General features: G+C 42.9%; 1 protein-coding gene across 1 annotated transcript in view; it reads left to right on the top strand.

Annotated features, from left to right (window-relative positions):
* The first annotated feature begins 12,581 nt into the window (after positions 1–12,581).
* arhgef25b (Rho guanine nucleotide exchange factor (GEF) 25b) overlaps positions 12,582–13,372 on the top strand; it is a 26,538-nt gene continuing 25,747 nt past the window's right edge. The window contains exon 1 of the mRNA XM_083661858.1: positions 12,582–12,812. Within this exon, the coding sequence (XP_083517984.1) occupies positions 12,719–12,812 (94 nt within the window). The 5' untranslated portion in view covers positions 12,582–12,718. The remainder of the gene's footprint in view (positions 12,813–13,372) is intronic.

Consider the following 13,372-nt stretch of genomic DNA (forward strand, 5'->3'; position numbering starts at 1 on the left):
CTGGAGCTCAGTCAAACTTTATTTCATGTTAGTTTTCTTTGTGAATTAGAAAATGGTCGGGGGGCCACTCTGCACCCTATCGCCGGCCGCATCTGGCCCCCGGGCCGCAATTTGAGTATCACTGCAATAAAGTGTCACAAATACGTGCCTTCTCCTACAATCCTTATCAAGAGGTACATCATATTTTCTTATATACAGCAGTGTGAGTGATAAAATGGTAATAATAAAAAGACTAAGGTGCATTTGGTCAGTCAATAAAATGAACAGTAACAGTGCGAGTTATTTGATTATTGCACAAATTGCAGTATTTAGCAGTTATTGCACATTGAGCTTTATTGCACAATCAGATATACATTATCAAACGTTGGTTTCTGATTTGTAGACAGGTGGAGTGAGGCCATGGAAATGTTATTGACTGAGTCAGAGTGTCTGATGCTCTGAGGGAGGAGTTAAAGTGTTTGATGCTCTGAGGGAGGAGTTAAAGTGTCTGATGCTCTGAGGGAGGAGTTAAAGTGTCTGATGCTCTGAGGGAGGAGTCAGAGTGTCTGATGCTCTGAGGGAGGAGTTCAAGTGTTTGATGACTCAGAGTGTCTGATGCTCTGAGGGAGGAGTTAAAGTGTCTGATGCTCTGAGGGAGGAGTTAAAGTGTTTGATGGCCACAGGCAGGAATTACTTCCTGTGACGCTCTGTGGTGCAGTCTTGCACTGAAAGTGCTCCTGTGCTTAACACTTTCAGTGCCACGGCCCTTGGGCAAAAGGTTGCTTGCTGTGCCACATAGGCCGCAATGCATTTTAAAACAGTCATATAATTTTTTTAATAATTACTATGTAAACACTGAACACGCACAAATAACGATGAGACTCTCTTCTATCACCTGCAAAAAAAAGTTTATTGATCCCATTTTCCGTTCTTTAGTTATGAGCCGGAGAAGATAGCCTGATTGAACGAAAAACATACCTTTTTTTCTACGAGCTGAGATAACGAGCCTTTTGTGAAATTAAACATTTCAAGCACATCTCTGACTCTGAAGCTAATTTTCTGATGTCTGGGTCTGTCTGGGTGAAGTGTATGCTGCTCTGCTGCTCTCCGTGCTCCCCCCCCCCCCCCCCCCCTCAACTGCACACGCCTCCTGGGTGTGTCTTATGTGTCTGGTGGCTCTCAGTCTCTGCTGAGTTTGCTGCGCACACACAGTGAATGGTGCGCGATATTCAGCTTTTTGGTTCCGCGTGTGTTTGTCACGGGCTGGCATGCTTCCAGTTCGGAATAATAATGCTGATTATGTGAATGTGCTGTTGCAGCGTACATGAAGGTGCTCAGTTGTGACAGCGGATGCTGCTGCTCTGGGCACAGCTGGCGTTGTGCTCGTTGTGCTTCTGCACGTCGATGCATACGGACGGATGCGATGCGATTTCCTCCTTTTTCCCAGTGACTATTTCTGTGTGTTTGGCTCCTTTTTCTCTGATCAGGAGAGTGCTGTCGCCACCTAATGGGTTTGTAAAATAGGTTATCGACCTCCAATAGCTACAATATTGTTAGAGGCGACGTAAGAAGCTTAGATCGACACCCCCCCGTCAAAAAAACAATTTGGAGTTATGACGCCATTTGGCGTCGCTGGCACTGTACGGTAAATTTCTAATGACGCCATATGGCGTCGCTGGCACTGAACGTGTTAACAAGGAGTGGGTGGGAGATGTTGACCATGATGGAACGTAACTTGGACAGCATCCTTCTCTCTGACACTGCTGACAGACAGCCCAGCTCCAGCCCCACACAATGTCCCTGGCCTTGCGGATCAGTTTGTTGAGCAACTATACATAAAGCCAAATTAAAATAATCTCTCCGTGTTAGATATGAGTTGTTTCGTTTAAGGCTAAAACCAAAGTCTGCATCAGAGCCTGCCTCTACCTCCATCGAGGTCTTTAAAACAGGCCTTAAAACTCTCTTCTACCGGCAGGCCTTCTTTTAAGTTTTCGATAGCGGCCCACCCTGTTCTAAATCCCCCTTGTACTTCATTTGAATCTGTTCTTTTGGTATTTTATTCTATTTCTCTACTCATTTTGTTTTATTTTAGTCTAGGATAGTCATCTTAAAACCTTTTTATCAACAAGCCTTTAGCTTTATCCCCCTTTTTATATTTGTATTTTTATTATATATTTTCCTTTACCATAGTCCTTTACTTGTGAAGCGCTTCGAGATTTGTCTCCGCAGATGAGAAATGCTATACAAACTAAATGTATTATTATTATTATTAGCCTACACTGTATATGAGCTTTGAAAACACACACAAAACCACTGAATGAAGCATATTCAAATGAACAAACCTGTTATTGACAGTTTGAGGTAATATGAGTACCTGTTTGTTATGTATGTGTCATGGAATGGGAGTGGCTGAATGAGCTCAGTGTGCTTTTTCTGTTGAGTAACTGGATCAGCATGTTAAAGCTGTGCTGAACAGGAGGCTAAATGAGGAACAACCCACCTCAGAATAACCTCAGTCACATGCAGTTTTGGGGGTAACTCATTACAAAAGTAACATATTACATGTCATATATTACTTTTAGCAGTAACTCAGTAATGTAACTTATTACCAATAGGATTTCAGTAATATTATACCAGTTACTTTGTCAAGTAACACAAGTTGCAAATTTAGTTAAACATTTTTTTAATCAAAGCATGTTTAAATAAGGATTTCCTAATCAAATTGTGTGTTTTTATGCAAATAACCACTATAGATGACAATAACAAAGGAAAAGGATAACATTTAGAATTTTGCACGGTTTACACTGACTTCAAGACGGTTTAAATAATTTTTCGGGATGGTTCCGGGGCGGCGATGTCATTCTGCTACTGCTGTTATAATAAGTAACAAGTTACTCTACAAAGACGGCAAGACGGTAATATTGTAAAGTAATGTATTACTTTCAAATGAAAGTAACTAGTAATATGTAGTATTAGTATATTACATTTTGAAAGTAACTTACCCAACAACACTGGTCACATGTGGCCCTTATCAACTCATGTTTTGGCTCCAAGTCCTGCATTCAGAAGCCAGCTTGACCATTGAAACTAATCGCAAAGATAAAAAAAAATGCCTGTAATGTAGGGGTGCTCGTTTTGATACGACACAGTGGTGCCTCGGTTCGGTGTATTTTCACTACAGCAAAAAAGTAGAAAATAATGCCAGAGAAATTTCCTTGGTTACAACATTTTGGATGTATTTATATTTATTTAAATGATTTATTTGATTATTTTCACAGTCTAGTTTAAATTCCTGTTTCAATTTACAACAATGTTTTTGTTTTGTCATTTTCGTCTCAGTTTTAGTTTACCATGATATCCTTTGTAAAAGCCTTGCACTGTTCGGCAGTGAAAGATTCGTTTGGGTTTTGATTTGCTATGCCGTATTGAACCTAAAGTCTTGTTCATACCCCCTACTGTAATGTCTTCACTAGCAAAACGTCACTAGCAAACATTTATACACAAGTATTTCTGAAGCTGTACAATGCAGAATGGTATTGATTTATATGCTATATACCTGTAGATTCATTTGTTTTCCAGATACCCTCATGGTAAAGTAAGGCACAAGCACCCAATGACACAGGCAGAAGCCTCTAACACAAGACATAAAAGCACTTCCTTTAGATCCTGAGGTGAAAAATGAAGACATTTGTCACACACATCATGTCTTTCATATCACCATCCAAGGGGGAGGAGGCACGGTTCATTTCCATGAAGCTATCACTCCCTGTGAGCCAAAATCAAAACAGATCAAACGCAGAGGCAGAACCGCAACATCTATCACATTCACTACTATCACCGTGATCAGAGACATGCACAAATGCACACCCAAACAGCACACACTTACCTTAATGGGTAATCAGTAGCTTGGAAGAAATGTGAAAGTGTCCATGCCGATCATATATTTTACACTCCTATGGCTTCTCATGGAAAAGTTCCCTCTTCCACAGACATTTCTGCTGCGTCTTCAGAGTAGCTGAGAGGTCCAGGTTTTTTATTCAGAGGTACCATCTCCATCACACATATTATCGTGGTGACATAAAAGTGAGAGGAGGAGTCTTTGCCCAGCGAGCAGTGTCTGGATGCACGTGCGCTCATCCCACTTACAAGAGCTTTAGGGAGAGGATTACTACCATGGCCATTTTCATCTCTCTATACAGACCACCACACTGCCTGTGATGTCCAGCTGCCTTTGACAGCCCGGTCACCTGAGTATAGGAAACAATTTCCTGAAGTGCCATCGTGTCATTCTTGTTCCTGTTTTTAAACTTCTGCTAAACTGACTGTCATGCCAACGTCTTTCTGAGAGACAAGAAAAGGAGCGCTAACCATTATGGGAAGTTTGTCTCTGGAAAATGAGTGACTAGGAGCCGTAACAAGCACACTTACACACATGGGCAAAATCCGGCCCAAGGGCCGGCCCCCGGCCCCTGGACCATCTCAATCCAGTATATATATACAGTATATATATATATATATATATATATATATATATATATATATATATATATATATATATATATATATGTATATATATATATATATATATATATATATATATATATATATATATATATTTATATATATATATATATATATATATAATCTCTGGGGATTAACAGGAGAAATTACCAATCACAGCGGGAGAGAGGGTGCTTAAAAATATGGAGACTCCCGCGAATATCAGGAGTGTTACAGGTATGATGTCCGATGTGTGGCCCTTCACTTACTTTATGTAAGTCAGTATGGCCCTCCGGAAAAAAAAAGTGCCCACCCCTCTAATGTGTCAAATGTAACTCGAAAAGATTTTCCTGTTAAAAACACTGAGACCACATGTCTTTGTGTATTCACTAGGACTGGTATTTGACATACAGAAGGAAGCCATTAAGCCAATTTTGAATGTATGCCCACAGAAAGCAGCTTAAGCCAGATGAATCTAATTATTTGATCAGATTAGCAATCACATCTCATCAGAGGTGCCCAGTGCACTCTGAACAGGAACTGCCTGTCTGGGAGAGATTCCAAACTGTATACAGCAGGTAGACTATAGTTAAAACAGGTAGACAAGCAAAAAAGGAAATTAAAACTCATTCTGAAAGGCAATGGCATGGATGGTGCCGGTGGTCTCAGTTACATAGTTCACAGGCTCAAATCTAAAACATTTGCTCTTTATAATCTCGGCGTAACAGACTGATGCTGCTTGTTATTAGATTAATTCATGTTCCTTGGTGTTATGGGAGAGACAGGAAAGATTGGGAGAGAGAGAAAGAGAGGTATGATCATGATGTGTGACTTCATCACTGTTCATATCTGTGTCAGAAATGATTCAGGAGTCACATCTGTCTGTATTTGAGATACTGTGATATACTGTAGTGTAGTTAAGTCTAAAAGGTTTTAAATATATTTTCAGTCACAGCTCAGGACTTGTCTTGGTTTAGAACCTGCAATAAAATTTGACAGATGAGTGAAAGTAATGATAGATTGAATAACTTATTCCACCCCTGTAGAGATCTATTTGATAACCCCTACCACCCTGTCCTGTAGTAAACTACAGCCACAGCCTCCTCAAAACTCTTCAAACTCACATATTATTATATATTATATTCTATTGGTTTCTGTTATGTGACCAGCCAGCCTCCTCCGGTTGTACTTTGTTCTGTTATTTTGTTTATTTGTTTAGGCTGAAGTCCCCCTGGTAGTTATGTTTTCGTATGATCATGTTTAACCCTTTGTTTAGCTGGCTTCGACGGCCCAAAGGGGTTGGCCCAGGCCTTTTCCTTAGTTTGGCCGGATCTTCAGCCTCCTTTATTTATATCATTTGCTACTTTGGTCATTTTCTTCATTTTTGGTTAAAATAAACATTTGAATAATTGTGCAACCTGCCTGGGGTCCTAAATATGTTCTGGTCTTCGGTTGAGCCATATTTCATGTGTTGAAGACCGTAATAGTTTCAATGCACCAAATGGTTTCATTTCTCATCAGTTAAATTGTCCCCTCCACAGATAGTGACAGGGTGTCTCACACCCCAGTTGACAGTTTCACACCCCAGTTAACAGGCAGAGTTAAGAAAAGCACCATGGCAAACACATTTAGGGAAGTAGTTGACAGCCTACCAGACAGTAATAATCAACTTGCGGCCCGGGGACCAAGACCAGGCAGGACCCAGGGTGGCCCGCGGCCATACCATATGAAGTGTCGCATTGGTTTTATTGTGAATGAGAATCTGATTCACAATGATAACTAATGTGAAATAAAGTTTGGCTGAGCTCCAGTTAACTTGTCAAACACTGCTGTCCAACAGCCATAATTGGTTTCATTTCATTGGTTTTATTATCATTATTTTTCCATTACTATTAGTATTATTATTCACTTACTATTATTATTGTTTGTCCCTGACTGCCTTTTCTATTATTCTTTATTATCATTCATCTATTATTATTACTATTATTATTACTCATTTATTATTATTATTTTTGTTATTATTATCTTTATTATTGTTGTTGTTGTTAGTCAGTATTCATTCTATTTGCTATTCATTCTAATTGCTGTATTGCTTCAAGATGAAATTTGCCTGATTGCTGACAGACCCAAAAACTCTTTGCCCTGGTCAACCCACAAGGCCTCAGTCAACTGAAGTGCATGCTGAGAGGAGTATTTTGAAAGTTGTCGTTTAACACCTCCAGATAGAAAGAGGAACACCATTCTGTATGTAGCCTGGGTAAACCCATCCCCCACGTGACCTGCTCTCAGACCTGTTCTCAGTCACTATGTGACTGGGAACTGAGAGAGCAGATCACGTGGGGGCTGGGTTTACCTAGGCTATTCTGTATGCAGACTCCCTGGTGGTCTAGTGGTTAGGATTCGGCGCTCTCACCGCCGAGGCCCGGGTTCGGCTCATGGCCAATGCACCATGCTGTAAGGTCATGAACTTGTGTCTTTACACTGTTAGATGATCTCCAGTATTAATGTTTAATAAATTGCAACATATTGCCATAATTGTTTCTGTATTAACAAATGAAGCGATGTATGAATATTGTGTGCAATTTGTGTCCTTTCAAACAGCAACAAACAAATGCAAATGTTTAGCATAGTGAATCATCTTAAATGATTAAAGCAGTATTTCTGAGTAATGTTAATAAAAGGCTAAATTTGCTGGCTAGCTTATAGAAACTGTGTTGCATGTGTGCTAAACAATGCTCCATAAGGGATTTGAGGGGTATCTGTGTGTGTGTGTGTGTGTGTGTGTGTGTGTGTGTGTGTGTGTGTGTGTGTTTGTCTGTCTGTCCGTCTGTGAATGCAGGGGAAGTGTTACATACAGTTTGAACTGTTTCTTTTTTGATAGAAGATTTTTCCTGTCATAGAGGGTCTCCCCAAAAACGAAAATGTCCTTTTAAGGCAGCTAAATAAAATCCCCCATAAAGCAATATTCCAAGCGGACACAAAAAGCAGAAGTATCAACTGTTCAAGGAAAGCATATAAGACAGCTCAAAGAGGAAGTCACCAGAGAATCCTCCTTCGACGCAGACAGCCGGTGACATCTTCACAGACTCATCCTGCCGACGCCTCTACTGAACATTCCCTCCAGATCTGAAATCGTATTGTATTTACTTGACCCGCTCTGTATTTTTATATGCAATTTAATTCTATATAAAATAACATATATATATCAGATTGTTGTCAATAACTGGTTCTTATCCGTCTGAATCCAAATTGGGCCACGCCTGAACAGGTTGTATGGGCCCAGGCCCATACAACAATAATATCTCTAAAAACCTTCTGAATGTGGGACTTTTAGCACTTGTGTTAAGCTGTGCTAGGAGGATTGGAAAACCATTTTCCATCAGTAAGAAGATGGAGTTGTGGTGGAAGGTTTACTAGATGGATGAAATGAAGATCTCACAAAAAAGGCAAATGAATTTGCAAAGAAATACAACAGAAGCAACCATGTCACTATGCTAATAGAAAACCAATTTAGGTTTCTTTATTTGGATTTTATAGACGGCATAGCTCTTTCACTTTGCCATAATTGAAAGATTCTTCTGGAAATATTTGGAGTTGGCCAATACGTCTGTTTTTTGGGATGGTCAGCAAGTGAAGTTAGTGTGCGAGACGTGACTGGACATGTCAAATGACAGATGACCCCCTCCTCCCCAGAGGAGCCTGAGGACAGTTCCCACTGCAACTGAACAGCTGTCCCACTCTGCCCAGAGGAGACTCAGACACTGAAAGGATCTGCTGCAGAACATGCATTCTGTCCTTCTGTAGGAAACCAAGCAGTAAGGCAGAGGTATTGTTCTGAAATATCACTGTCTTTAAAGTCAATATTAGCGCATGGGACAAAGATGAGACATGGATTTTTTACTGGGGTGAGAAGAATGAGACACAACTTGAAGAGGGTGAAGTAAAGACAAAAGGACAAGCACAAGAGAGGACGGGGACAGCGGACGATGCAGGATGAAGACTCTGGCAAAGGTGCAAGGCAGAGCCGACCAGCTTCTGGGCTCCATTGGTAGAAGGAATTCCTTTGGTCCACGAGGCCACCTTACCCGTTCGGTAAGTGAGCTGATGGAAATAATGTTCTTTTATGCTAAATAACTTGTGATTATATTCATAGAAAGATGCTGAAAGTGTAGGAAATGTATTCTGGCTATGATGGGCGTATTATATATGGTCAGTAGTATTACATGCAGTAAGCAGTAGTGCAATGGAAAAAGTCGACTATAGGATACCAGAGCAAAGTAGGTGTATGCTTTGTTACCAGCCGCGACAGCGGGGGTGGTATTGTTTTCACCCTGTGAGTCTGTTTGTGTGTCATCGAGGCAGAATGTGGTCCTGGAGACACCTATTGTAGAACCACCACTATTAGAGACAATTTTGCCAGGTGTTTATATGTCTGTCTATCTGACAGATTTTGTTAGTGCGATAGCGTCAACACTGTGCAAGATACAGTCACGAAACGTCAAAATGAAGGCCGAGTTAAAAAATGGGTGAGCAAGGGGCCCGGCCCCCCTACATTGCCCCCCCCCCCCCCACACACACACACACACTTTACGCCCCTGCCCACATTCATTTTAAGTCGCGACTGGTGTGATCCCATTGCAAGATGGTCTCCAGTGTAACTTCTGTGTTAATTTTCCTTTCCTGTCTTACCCTGTTTCAGTGAAATCTCACCCTCTCCATGTGATATTAACATTTTCTTTTTGCCCCAAGAGAAGTTAGTCTAAACAGCATGTGAAACTGGAATGTAAGATTTGGTTCTCTAATATTAGAGGATCAAAGGATAGGGAACTTGATGCGTACAGTAGGAGGTGTATGTGCAAGCCCATTCAGATTTTGGACATGATCGTATTACTTGTTTGTTATTTTGGTTTCACTCAAATGTATGTAATTTATTATTCTTATAATTGGTTATTTGCTGTGGACATGTTCTAAGTTGTTTTGTTTTTGTTGTAATTTGGGCTTCTGTTGTGCTTTTCTGTTGAGTTTATTTTTTTTATTTTTTATCATAAAGATTTGGTCGCAAGAAAAAACGTATTTTGGACGTGATCATCATGCCCATTTAGCGTAAATGTAGTGTTGATTTTCTTTAGTCGATTTAAGTTTATTTGACCATCAATTATGAAAAAATCTCATGATCCACATATAATTAGCTTAGGCACTCACTAGATTTTGCTGTTGTTTATGTGGCAATTACCAGAAAATCAAGCACATGAAAATAAGTAAATAAGGAGTTAGTCTTTAGCATCAGACTACTTTGGCCTAGAAATGGATGTTCTGCTGTGCTCTCCTGATCAGTTTAGTCCTCTCAGAGAAATTCCACAGATAAGATAAGATAAGGAACCACTTAGGCTGAGGCAAAAATAAGAAAGAGGAAAAGGTGCAGAGTGGGGAAAGGGGTATAATTAGCATCTCAGTCACTTTCTCTCTTTCATGTCAATGCTTACTTACTCCTAAATTGATCACATAACAAATAGGCCTACAAATACAACCACTATTACAAATAAACACATTTGAAAATACTATAAGATGAAAAGATCCTCATTGTTTTTTATTCTATTTCCATGTCGCCCACTCACTCACTCACTCACTCACTCACTCACTCACTCACTCACTCACTCACTCACGGGACTGTCTTGTGTTTCAGATGTCAGACAGCAGTCAGTCAGACTTGTTGCTGGATGAGAACAATCGGAAATCTGGGCCTGGGACCGAGTTCAAGTGGCCCCGGAAGTCCAGTGAGGCAGCAGTGTGCGAAGGTAACCGCTTTACTGCTACACCCTAGTCCATCTTTTTGGTGAATTTAGACTCCTGTCATAGTTTACTGCAGGAACCTTTCTCAAGTCACTGGGGCTGCAAGTGCACTGCTTATGTTGTCCATAGTGGGGAGCCATCTGACCAGAAGGAAGACATGACTGTACAGTATTATGCACCCCCTGCAGGCAGACAGGCAGGTCAGCAGGTGCTGTAGCTGCAGCAGTCTCTGCAGTCACACCAGGGGCGTTACACACACACACACACACACACACACACACACACACACACACACACAGAGGAAAATACACACATAATTTGTACATGCATGCCATGCACACACAAAATGTGAAAGCTCAGGGCTTTCAGCTCAGTGAGATGATGGTTTTTAAAAGCTTAAGTAGACGGCCAAGAGACCCACAGCATTTTGATATGTTTATAGCTGTAATCTCCTGGCTGGATTGGATTGAGATTGCGTGGTTGTAGGCCTACTGGTCAACCTATGACATGCATGTGTGTGTGCCTGCGTGTGTGCGTGTGTCTGTGCACACACGTGTGTGCCTGCGTGTGTGTGTGTGTGTGTGTGTGTGTGTCTGTGTGTGTGTGTGCGTGTAGTGTATGAGAGCCATATTCTTCTTGAACTCAACCTGTCTTCTTCACTGAATGTGTTGACGTATGGGTGACTATCAGAGTCTAAATCTCCTTGGAGCAGCACACCACAGGCTGCCTGAACAGCTGTGCTCAGAAGATCATCTAGCCATGGCTTTGAGATTAAAATCAGCCTGCCTGCAACCTGCTAGCTCAGTTAGCTCAGTTAGCTGTGTGTGGGATATTTACACATAACGGTGGTTTTTCCACAGCAGAGGAATGTTTGGTTACCTGCTGTAACAAAGGAGAGCTGCCTCCTGGATTAGAAGAAGTGAAAAGCGTAGATCAGCTTTGTCCCATCATTCAGATTCAGATTTGACATGCAAATGCTGATTTCTTACAGCTGAAGTTTTTTCCCGATTTTTTTCCCCCGATTTTTCTCCCATTTTCTCCAATCCCTCTCCTGTCCCGGGCATTGCTCCACCCCCTCTGCTGGTCTGGGGAGAGTTGTACAGTGCACTAGCACATGCTGCCTCCAATACATGTGCAGTTGCCAGCTGCTTCTTTTCACCTGACAGCGGGTTTCACCGGCAGGACGTAGCACGTGGGAGGATCACGCTATTTCCCCCAGTTCCCCCCCCCCCCCACCAAATAGGTCCCCCGACCGACCAGAGGAGGCACTAGTGCAGCGACCAGGACTCATACCCCACCGGCTTCCCACCCGCAGACACGGCCGATTGTGTCTGTAGGCACGTCTGACCAAGCCGAAACTAGCGCTACCGGAATTGAACCCGGGTCTCCGCGGTGGAGGGAGTTCAGTTTCCCATATGATAAAAAATTAATTTGGACTACAAAACCACATTGGGAAAGGTCAAGTTGTTTCCCAGATATTTTAGGAGTTTCCTTTCCACTTGAAATACACACATTTAGGTGCTCTCTCTCTCTCTGTGGTTGCACATCTGCTAGCTAGTGTGTGCGCGGAAGTCATTCCTCTTTGCTTGCGACAGTGTTTATCTGTGTAGTGTTTGTATGCACATTGCTGTATAAGGAAGTGTCCAAGCAATTGTATTCTATTTATTTGAAGTAAATGAAATGGTATTTGTTCACTTTATTTGTATATAGTAGATCTACAGGGGGAGATGTAATGGGGAGGAAGAGAGAGAGAGAGAGAGAGAGAGAGAGAGAGAGAGAGAGAGAGAGAGAGAGAGAGAGAAAGAAAGAGCACTTTTGTGTTAAATAAGACAAAACATGATTGAGTACATTTCATAATTCATAATGTTGAATGGAAAGATCCCAGAGTGCACATGCCATGACAGTAGTGGCTGGGGAATGACACAGTGAATGGATCCGAGTGAATGGTGAGCAGGGAAGCTGATAAGGGAGGGAGGGGCGAAGGGGTGGAGAGAGAAGAGAGAGGGAGGTGTGGGGGGGAGTGGGGGGGAGGGGAGGTGTGGGGGGAGGGGAGGTGTGGGGGGGGAGGGGAGGAGGTGGGACTGGGACAGCAGATGTTGGCACAGGCATGCAGCGTGCGAGCTCCACTCCCTCCCTCCCTCGCTCGCTCGCTCTCACAGTCTTCTGACCACTGTCTGACCACACAGTTGAGTCTAGTGCGTGGCGGGGAGAGTATCATCTCTCTCGTCTTCCCCCTCTTTGTGCTCTGAGCATGGGATCCTAGCTGCTTTGGGACTCGGTGGATTCCACTCTCCATTTGGAACAAGCAAACTTGACCGGAGCTTTCTCTCTTCGCTCTGTCGACTATTCCTCCCATCTCCTCTGGGTGTGTGTGTGTGGGGTAGTGTTGGTGCATGTCCCACGCCATGCCTGCTTCTGACACTTTGGACCCAAGCAGGAGTGGATCACCATGAGAGGGGCTCACCACCAGCGAGGGTGTGGCTGTCACCACCTGTTCAGAAAAGTGCTCACCAAATGTGACTGCTGCTATGTCCGAGTCCGAGGTATGTAGACGGCACGCTGTATTCACCGCCGAGACTTCATTCCAGCTGTTTGTTGACTCTGGACTGAACTCGGGTCGGGTGATGCTGAAGACTTCTCCGCGCTGTGTGTTGCTGCATGTTGTGAAGAAACTGTGGTGATAAGATAAGAGCATGTCACTCTCTCATAGCCAGGTTCTGTAAGTCAGAGTAAAGCTGGATCCTCCTCCCCTCATCCTTACTGTTGTCTTACTGTCCATCTCCTGTCCTGTTCTGTCCTCCGTCCATCTCCTGTCCTGTCCTGTCCTCTGTCCATCTCCTGCCCTGCCCTGTCCTGTCCTCTGTCCATCTCCTGCCCTGTCCTGTCCTCTGTCCATCTCCTGTCCTGTCCTGTCCTCCGTCCATCTCCTGCCCTGCCCTGTCCTGTCCTCCATCCATCTCCTGCCCTGCCCTGTCCTGTCCTCTGTCCATCTCCTGCCCTGCCCTGTCCTCTGTCCATCTCCTGCCCTGTCCTTTCCTCTGTCCATCTCCTGTCCTGTTCTGTCCTCCATCCATCTCCTGTCCTGTCCTGTCCTCTGTCCATC

This window comes from Poromitra crassiceps (assembly GCF_964638095.1).
Source record: "Poromitra crassiceps genome assembly, chromosome: 27".
NCBI classification, from domain to species: Eukaryota; Metazoa; Chordata; class Actinopteri; order Beryciformes; family Melamphaidae; genus Poromitra; species Poromitra crassiceps.